At 43.8% G+C, this 10,027-nt stretch overlaps 1 protein-coding gene across 4 annotated transcripts; it reads right to left on the bottom strand.

Moving 5' to 3' along the window:
- Positions 1–1,495: 1,495 nt before the first annotated feature.
- Positions 1,496–10,027, bottom strand: LOC117966347 (transmembrane protein 161A-like). 4 transcript variants are annotated; one of them, XM_059014330.1, is made up of 12 exons: positions 10,009–10,027; positions 7,617–7,720; positions 7,170–7,253; positions 6,329–6,426; positions 5,570–5,726; positions 5,282–5,433; positions 4,786–4,846; positions 4,443–4,586; positions 3,911–4,024; positions 3,447–3,621; positions 3,135–3,231; positions 1,496–2,838 (listed from the first exon to the last, which is right to left on the bottom strand). In XM_059014330.1, exons 1-12 carry the CDS (start codon positions 10,009–10,011, stop codon positions 2,552–2,554), a joined length of 1,476 nt encoding a protein of 491 aa, XP_058870313.1. In that variant the 5' UTR covers positions 10,012–10,027; the 3' UTR covers positions 1,496–2,551. The 4 variants fall into 4 exon arrangements, with proteins under 4 accessions (XP_058870313.1, XP_058870312.1, XP_034768142.2 ...); XM_059014329.1 differs by lacking the exon at positions 10,009–10,027 and adding an exon at positions 9,441–9,482; XM_034912251.2 differs by lacking the exon at positions 10,009–10,027 and adding an exon at positions 8,902–9,056.

Raw genomic sequence — 10,027 nt, 5'->3', positions numbered from 1 at the left:
ATATATATATATATATATATATATATATATAATAAATACAAAAGACATCCGCCTATCCCTCCAAGTTGCTCGGCTGTCGCTTCTAATTTAGTGTGAAAATCAAATAATATCACTCATAAATCATGTCAGCGTTCAGACACCCAACGATACAGCCCCGCAGCGCTACCGTCAAATAAGTGAGGGGGGGCAGGTTTAGAGAGGCTAGCGTGGCAGGAACCAAACCTGGGCGACCCAGCGAGAGGGAGAGAGAACTCCCCGCAGCCGGACCCCCGTCCCACCTTCTCCGTCTGTCCGACGAATCCATCCGCTCCCGAGCAATACGAGGGCTTTAGGAGCAATTAAATAATAATACATGCAGGGTCGGGGTCGCAGACAGCACCAGCAGCGACTCGTTATTCCGGCTATGGTGACAGTGTCGGGGCCAACCGGCTAGACGTGTCTTATCATGTACTTGTTTAGAGAAACAGACTGCAGTTAATTAGCTTATGCTTTTAGCTTTAACAAATATCCAACAAAACCCGACGATATACACACAAAAAATCGATTTATAACTACCCAGCGCCCTTCCCATCGCGCTATTATTATTACGCGTGTCTCTCTGTGCCTTAATGTTTTTGAATGATATTCATTTATTTATTTGTGATGAAATATTGAGAGAGTCTTAATAAAACCAATGACGAATGTTTTGATAAGAAATCTTTTTCTATATCTTCAATAATTGTTTATGGGTGATGAATTTGTTTATTGGAAATATTTTGGGCCCAGAAGGCGATTGTACGCACTTTGGACTATAGCGGACAGTAATCGTGCTATTAACGTAATATTAACATTTATGTATGTGCCAATTGCTTTAACGGTCTTTAATTCTCTTAATTTACCCATCGTTCACCCCCCCTCCCCTCTCCGAGGGTTGATCTGTCTGGGCACCTCCACTGGGACTGAGGTCAGACGTTACTTGTTAAGCTTGGGAGAAATGTTCTTGTCTTTGTCTGCTACACCCCTATACGACACAGCAGATGAGCTCTTCCACCAACACTAACGTATAAAACACCCTCCGGTACTACCATATACACCTAAGACAGGGGTTCTCAAACATTTCCAAGCTGGGACACCCTTTGACGTGGTTATTAGCGCCCGCCCCGCTCCTCCTCTGGGCGAAAAAACAAAACAATACCGATATATTTTAGTTACACATCTATATCGGTTATGAAAGCACCCCACAGTAAAAGGAACCTATAATAAAATGATCTGACACAACTTCTTTCTTCATGGTTTTCCATCTTCTGAGCAGGAAACCAGGTGGGGACTCTTAATAAGTGCGGACCAACATGGAGGAGAGGGTCTCAGTGTTGTACCTTCAGAGACTTTTCAACAGATGTATAAAAATGAGTAGTTCAACTTCACAATGTTCAGAGGAGCAGGGAAACAGGATTCCAAGCCTGTAAGAGTATCTGTTTAACTAGGCTGATAGAAGGACAAGACAACGTAAAGCAGGTTTACCTTCAAAACATTGTTCTTGTTTTATTAAAACTCACACCCATCAGTCTCACAACATGCCACCGTTTCTTTTCAATAAATAGATTTATTCATTAGATTAAACTGCTACAGAGAAAAGGTTTTGCTGCGGTTTTTTTCTTAATGAAAAACACACAAAAAATAACTTTACAAAAAAAAAATGCAAGGATAATCAATCCAGATTGAGCAACTGAAATAGCTTCAGACAAACTTTATGAAAATAGCTCCAGGTAATGCAACTGAAACAGTTCATACATGTCCCTATGTGAGGTGTGGATTCATGACTGATTTGCAGCTATGAAGAAAACTCTTAAAAGCACAACCCAAGCCCTAAACTCACTACATAAAGAAACACTCCCAATGGAGTCGTCTGCACAGAGGACTGTCTCAGCAATATGAGGGAGGCGAGTAAGGACCTTTGAAAAAGATTTCTGCAGGGTCTCTAAAAACATTTCTTTTGGCTTGACAAGAAACAACAAAGGACTTCAAAATCATGCGGTCCAGGCACTTGAAATACTGTTAAAAAAAATTATAATTGGATCCTATTTTGAGGCAATAGCACAAGGCAAGAGTAAAATCCCTCCCCCTCCAAATGTATTTTACTAAAACGGTCAAATGCAAAATCGCCAGAAATTGTTAAAAAGAATCAGTCAGCTGTGTGTCGTTTTCTAGCAAGTAATATTTTAGCAACTTTAAAAAAAGTCATCCTATCAGATCAGTGCCATCCTCTGAGCTGCCAGATTCAAAATCACCCTGGCTGTGAGCCCGAGAGCTGTGCTCTACAACGTCTGACGCAGATTAAACATTTAAATTCGAAAAAAAAAAACACAGTAAGAATAAATGAAATTCTTTTAGCAACCTTGTTGGCAATATCTATAGCTTTTAACTCCTAGTATCCACCACGTAACCTTGTTTCACAGTCCAATATATTCTCCTGGGCTGGATTCAACAGCTCAGCAGTAGAGCGATCAGTGATTGAAGCTGCTAACTGCTTCAGAGTCCAAGACAAAGAGAGCAGTGACACACTGACCCGGGACTATGACTGCATGAGGTACTGGTGGAAGTAGACTCCGAACAAGCTGGTGATGAGCTGGCAGGCTGCCACCCACCAGGTGAGGAAGGCAAAGAGGCCGCGGTAGAAGAGGGGGGTGAAGACGCTGCGCAGGGAGCCAAGGGCCTCCGAGACACGGGCCACCGTCGCCTGGATGTCCTCCTCGATCTCCTCCCCCTCCTCGTCCAGGCTAGGGGACAGAACCACAGGGGCGGTGCGCACAGCCGGGGTCACCCTAGGGGACTCGGGGTACAAACCCCACGAGTAATCACCTGGAGAGAGGGAGGGCGGGGATCATAAAAATGTATCTTCAACCATCCTTTTACAGTGCCACCCTAAGGTTACTTGTACTATACAAACCTCAGACAGTTTTAAATCCATTGCAATTTGTGGTAAATGTTTCCATCTGTGTATGCTAACACAAGTTTGCAGCCTTGTTATTCACAAGTGTTGCGCGGCCATCTAGAATGGGCTGGGTGGGGCACTTTGCAGGGGTCATCAGGTTTCGTCGACTAGCCCACATCGGATTGATATGAAGTAGACACTGTTCTGGTTGTCCTTTACTCACCCATTGATTTGAGCAGCAGGGTGGAGAACAGCATGAGCAGGATGGGTCCCAGGTACTGCAGAGTCACGACAGTCAGGTAGCAGAAGATACGAGTCACCTGGAACGAGACCAGCAGGGTTAGGGGAGAGCGAACAGACTTTGACCATCAGGGATGGAACTAAGGCGCCTACTGCATAGCAGTTATACCCATTCCAGGTTTTAATACCTGCTTAGTGGGTAGGTAACAAGCTCTCTTACTAAACTCCCAGTCAAACCAGGAATGGATCAAACCGCTATGCAGCGGGAAGCCCCTGGGTCAGGCGGGAGCCTCACCTTCCTCTGGATATCGATGGCAGCGATGCGCCCCGCCTCCCTCTTCATCTGCTGCACCCAGCGGTCAGCCAGGTTGAGGTAGGCCTGCAGGTGGATCCGAGTGACCGCCAGGCGAAGTGCGCACAGAGCCACCACCGTCCACAAGCGGACAGAGTCAAAGGTGGAGCTGGACATCCTGGAGACGCACACAGGGGGACAGACCAGAGATCAATACCAACACAGGGCTGACAGTGAAACAGAGAGAGAGACAGAGACACACTCGTATTGGAATAATGACTGAAAAGGATCTCGAGGACCACAGCTGTGCTCGTTGGTATAGAATACAGATTTTATATTAATGCAATTATTATTATTTTGACATCTGTGTATCCTTCACCAAGACGTTGTGATCCTACCAACAGAGTAATGCAAACAGACCCCAGCAATGCTCAGCCCCTCCCCCTGGTTCTCTTCTCTGTACTCACAGTGTGACGGACTGCTTGCCGAGGGGCGCGTTCTCCAGGAAGTCACGGGTGATGGGCTTCACCCAGAGCAGGACCACGATCACTGGGGACAGGAAGCTGGCGTGCAGGAGGATTCTGGGAGGAACCGAGAGAGAAAGATCGAACTGAAAGCAAGTCAGCAACACACACAAGCATGGAAGTACATCCCACATCCTTTGTGAACCAACGTCATGAAATCCTACATCTCCTACAGTGTGCACGAGGCTGAATCTCCTCACTGTCTTTTTGCCTTTACAGGAAAAACTGGAATGGGTGAAACTGCTATGCAGTAGGTCTTATTTCCATCCCTGCTTTAACCAGTGAAAGGCCAGGGAGGGAGCTGTATTAATGCTTTAACAAGCAGCTGTAATCTGCGATTGCTTGTGTTAGTTGAAAATACTCCCCAACCCCACCCCTGCGTCTTCAGCTCCAAGTCTCGGCATCACAGCTCTAGGTTACACTAAACCTCTACAGCGCCCGGGCGTTGTGAATCGCAACATTCTGAAGTGCTTACTGCATCATGGGCCTGTCTGATGTCATCTTGAGAGCGTCCAGGTGGGTCTGAGCCAATCGGAGTCCAGGGAAGGCGAGCAGGGCACCAATGAAAGAGCAGAAAGCAGCCAGGCCCAGCTTGACAGTGAGCTTGGTGAAGGGCACCCTGCAAACACAGCCAGGAAGAGGCATTAAACAGCAGCCTGCAGAGCACACGAACATGGCCGTACAAAACGAGACGGCAGATCACCTAGGCTAAGGGATTAACTCAGAGTTAAAACCTTTAAACATGATCCAAGCGCTACAGAAATCTATAGTATAACTGGCTTGACTGGTATATTTCAAGATGTTTAAATGTAACTTACGACCACTCCCATCCCTGCTGTCTGAGGAAAATCTCCAAGTTATCAAACAAGTTTGCGAAACCTGGAACATAAAAACATATACAGTGTATTATAAAATATCTTTAAAAAAAAATACAAAAGGTCAATTACGAGCTTGATCGTGCCAGCTCAAATTCTGAGCGGGGTTGCCTCCATTTGTGGTTGAACGCTAGGGGTGTAATGATACACTCATGTCACGATACCACACACATCACGACATGCAGGTCGCAATACGACATGAATCACGACACACGTGATGGCTGCATAATAAAGATCAAACAGTCATTTAATGATGGTCCATTTGGTTAAGAGTTAGGGAGAGTAAGTTGCCATACCAACTATAAAACACACTGTGTTCTCCATTCAAGAACCATTTGATCTACAACGAGCTGTGCCGTGCACAACGAACCGTTACACCCCTATTTAAGACACAAAGATACACTGGGATGTTTTGACTGCCTGATTTAGACTGGATTACCGGGCTCCAGTCCGAACTCCAGGTACTCGTCTCGCACCACCAGCACCAGCATTGCGATCAGCAGGGTGAGGAAGCCGAAGGCCAGGCACACCGAGCGCTCGCCGCCCTCCTCCGAACGGAAGTAGTGACTCATCAGGGTGAAGAGCACCTTGCTGGGGAGCAGCGGTCAAGGAGACTTAGCACATAGATTAAAAACGCAGAGTACTAGATTGCAATGGCAAGCAGCATTACTCTCAGTGATCAGATCAATGTTAAGCATGCAAGTTACAGAAAGCCTGGCAAGGATACAGGGAGAACGCGATGGTCAGGAGGCACCAGATGGCCCCGATATTGACCTCCTTGCTGCCGTCCACCAGGCAGTAATATCCCTCCGTGAACAGGGAGACGCCAGCGGCATAGACAGCGAAGTCAATCAGCCACTGGTACTCCAGGAAGAAGCGCAGCACTGGAACGCAAGGCAAGAGAACACACAGGTTTAACATTACCAAGAATACCCCACTGAGTCACGAACAGAGCTTCTGCCCTCCAAATACTGACCCGCCCTGCTTAGAAACTGCATTTCTAGTAGGGCTTTTTTTTAAATATATTCTTGTAAAATGTTAACAAATATTCCTTAATTTTGAATTAGCTGAAAAACTAAAAGCTCAATTGCAGGGATGGAAAGAAGACTCCTATTGCATAGCAGTCCCCCCCATCCCAGGTTTTAATGCAAGCTCAAGCAGCCACAGTGCCTAAGTAACAAGCTCTGGCGTGTGTTATTAAACTCAAAGTAAAACCAGGAATGGATCAAACAGCTACGCAATCAGAGTTTTATTTCACATCCCAGAATTTGTACCATTTTGGTTAAAAAAAAAACCTGCTATCAAATGATCTATTAAAGAGACTGTACAGCACATCAGAATGCCTGCGATTTATTTCAGACGTCATTCATGCATTGGTTTCTTGTGCATCTCGATTCAGCGATGTGGAAATTGCGTTAGATGAACCTGGTTGTTTTAGCCTGTCCTATATTGGCCCCTGCGCTCCTCTCCAGTGTGTCGGACTCACCCAGAGCGTCCATAGCTTTGACAGGAGCCGCTTCCAAATGCAGGTCGATGTCTTTCGGCACGGTGAGCGGTTTGTTCTCAGACACTCCATTCTGCCTCCTATTAAAACAGGGAAGCTGATCAGCAGAACTGTGCTGAAATTGCAAGTTGTTCACTTACAGTTATGCTGCAGTAATTCCAATTAGAATTACACTAGTTACACTAAAAAGTAACTTAAACAACTCCACATGTTAACGCGTTTGCTCGATTTATTCTAAATAATCGCAGGTACAAATACACAAACATGCCGTGGAAATTGTTGATTTATTTTTTTAAATAAATGGTGTCACCAGAAGTGATTGAAAATACAAGAGTAATGATGGAATCACAAATAAATGAGCAACTGAACTGTAATCGATTAATTACATTTACAGTAACGCAGGTAACTACAATTACATTGCAATTCATTACAAATTACAATTGTAACTGACCCCAGGCAGTATGCTAAACAGTCAAATACCCTGTACTTAAAAGATGCGCCAAACAGTGTTGGAGTTCTGAGCTGTACAGACTGGCACACTGATCTCTACCTCTTTCTGAGTTGCACAGACTGGCACACTGATCTCTACCTTTTTCTGAGCTGTACAGACTGGCACACTGATCTCTGCCTCTTTCTGAGCTGCACAGACTGGCACACTGATCTCTACCTCTTTCTGAGCTGCACAGACTGGCACACTGATCTCTACCTCTTTCTGAGCTGTACAGACTGGCACACTGATCTCTGCCTCTTTCTGAGCTGTAGAGACTGGCACACTGATCTCTACCTCTTTCTGAGCTGCACAGACTGGCACACTGATCTCTACCTTTCTCTCTTGGTGTTCTTGGGTATCTGCTTCCCAGCCAGCGCACACAGCTCTCCCTCCGAAGGGTGTTTGAACCTGTACAGGCTGTGGAAACAACAAGCTTAGTTTACAAAAGAAATCCTCGAGTCTGGCTTCCAAGCGGACTCCCGTCCCATCAAATCACAGACGATGGTTATTTCTGCCTCGGAATACATTTCAAGCAGAAATAGAGTTTGTAATGCATAATGCAATTCAATGAGAGTTTGTCCGAGACATTGCAGGGTTGGAAATAAGACCCCTGTTGCATAGCAATTTGATCCATTCCTGTTTTTACTATGAGTTTAATAAGACACGCCTATACACACTGTGGCTAATGAAGCTCGTAGTAAAACCTGGAAAGGGTGAAACTGCTCTGCAATCGGAGTCTTATTTCCATCCCTGCTCAGTGCAGAGCGAGGGGGTGCCTACCTGCCGTTACAGATGAGCCAGCGAGCGAAGGAGCAGTGAGGAGCCAGTCTCTGCATGATGCTCGCCATTAGGAGACTGACCACCAGCTGTATCCCGATCAACCCCTGCCAGAGAGAAAACAAACACAAACCACTTGAAAAGACAATTCCAATTTTTTTTTTTTTTTTAAATCAATCTGTTACTGCATGGGGTGTTTAAAGTGGTCCCTTCCACTCCTGGTCTTTGTTCCAACCCTGTTCTAAATGGTTTAATTGAACCGATTAAACCTCCACCCAGACCATGAAGTAGTTAATCTCATTTGACCTGTAAAACCTGGAATGGAATAGCCCTCCAGGACCGTGATTAGAAATGTTCACGGTGGACAGCACTGCACTTTCAAATCACACAGAGGCAGCCACTACTTCTGAACAGTCCAAAGAGAGACCGCTTTGGAGGCAGCTCCTCTTGAAACATCAGTAACTTGCGCAGTCTTTGATAAAGAATAGTCCCTCTAGCAGCATCTGCTGTCCAGCAGGGAGATGCAGCCTTCATGCATTACAGAGTGCAACACAGAGGCAGGCACTGACGCATGAGCAATGCGGGAGGTAGGGCAGCTGGAATCAAGACGCGTTTTTATGTTTATATGCACACCTGAGTCCAATAGATGACCAGTGAGCCCCAACCTGAGGCTGTGGTAGATCTTCAGCTGACGACACCGGATCTGACGACAGCTGTTAATTTCACCGTTACAATCAGGCAAGTCCTCATTTTTCTAAGAACCCGATTTTTGGCATGATCATTCATGACCCAAGAGTAAATATCTTCTTATTGTAAACTTTTATTATAAAAATCGTTTTAAATAAAGTTTTTGTTGGAAACACAAAAGTTAGCAATGTGTTGCCCACAGTCACGTGTACTCTTGTTTAGACCGAAAATGTAACTTTTTAAAGACTAAAGCAGTTTTTTGTTTGTTTGTTTCATCGCTAGGCATTATAGATCTCCAATTGTATTAATTATTTTTTTAAATGAAAGCAAATATATATATATATATATATATTAAAGTGGAGGTAACTACAATAATCATTGCACGATCAATAATCAAATGACACTCAAAACATAGCGCTACATAAGATTTACTGTCAATATGTGTTTCATGTGCATCGTTCAAAAATGCAACTACAGTAAAATTCATGCAATTTACAAAGTGACGTTTCTTGTAGCAGTTCAAAAGCTCCTCTACAGTTCTGCGATGTAAGTTTTAGTTATAACTGTTTATAAATCAAGCATGCTGATACATTATACTTACCATTCTGGAAAGATTTAATTAAAAAAAAAATACATCAAGTGTTGACTGAAACGCTTCATTCGGCGTTTGGTCTTTTCAATCAAACAGTTTCCATGTCATACAACAGCTGTACTGTGCACCGCCTAGTTCATTCCGCAGGACCCAATTCCCCGGTCAACCTAACCTCAACACTGATTGGATGAGCCATGATCTAGAATGGTGATGATTGGACGATTTAGAAAGTTTGGCATGCAGGAGGCGGGATGATCTACTGATTCAACCAATCGCACACCATTAAAGTAGAACGTGTACTATATTTGGCGATATTGAAGGAAAGGATTCTGGGAACTGTAGTTCTTAAAGTTTTACAATAAACATTTCATTTTTTTTTGAAGTAGCACGTTGATGTAACATAAAGACAGTTTTAATTAAAAAGATAAGAAAAAAAGTCATATGCTTTCTCCTAACGCCCAATGCTAAAATTAGTTTTCAACGCAGTGTCAGTCAAAAACAACTTAAATTATTTAAAAAAATAAAATGATTAAAAAAAGACTACATACCCCATAAGTCTTTGCGTCTTTGCTCATCTGTGATTTTGCCCGCACGCAAATAAATAAACCGTCAGTGTGACACGTGACAGGCAGGGATTCGGAGAGGTAAATTACAGGCTTGATTTTATGGAGTTCTGCGTTTATTTATTTACTTTGTTGGGCAGTAAATGCAAACTGACGCGTTTAATAATTCATGAACCACATGCTTCGTTTACCATAAAAGGTAAGAGGTAAAAATAGACCTTCGTATTTAAAGAGACAGTCCCCGTTTTCTATTTAAAAAAAAAAAAAATCTGTTTTTTTAATGACAGTTTCATAAATATATACATTTTACTTTAAAAAAATCATCTGCGCTACATATTATTTTCATACTATTTCAGTGTGTGTATGTGTGCGCCTTACCGGGAGTGCTGAAGTGGCGTTAGCTTTTACAAGTGCTTTTAAAGAAAGGTCACAACGTGTCGTCATTGTCGTAGTACCACATTCAAAATGACTTCGAGCTCAGCATTGCGCATCAGGGAAAAAACAAAACTGACCCGCACCCACCTACATCATCTGTGCTAAAGATCGGCCTTACCATGCTTGTCTTGATCCAT

Source organism: Acipenser ruthenus, chromosome 47 (genome assembly GCF_902713425.1).
Source record: "Acipenser ruthenus chromosome 47, fAciRut3.2 maternal haplotype, whole genome shotgun sequence".
NCBI lineage: Eukaryota > Metazoa > Chordata > Actinopteri > Acipenseriformes > Acipenseridae > Acipenser > Acipenser ruthenus.
The sequence above is the reverse complement of the archived record's forward strand: the minus strand, read 5'-3'. Positions and strand labels throughout refer to the sequence as shown.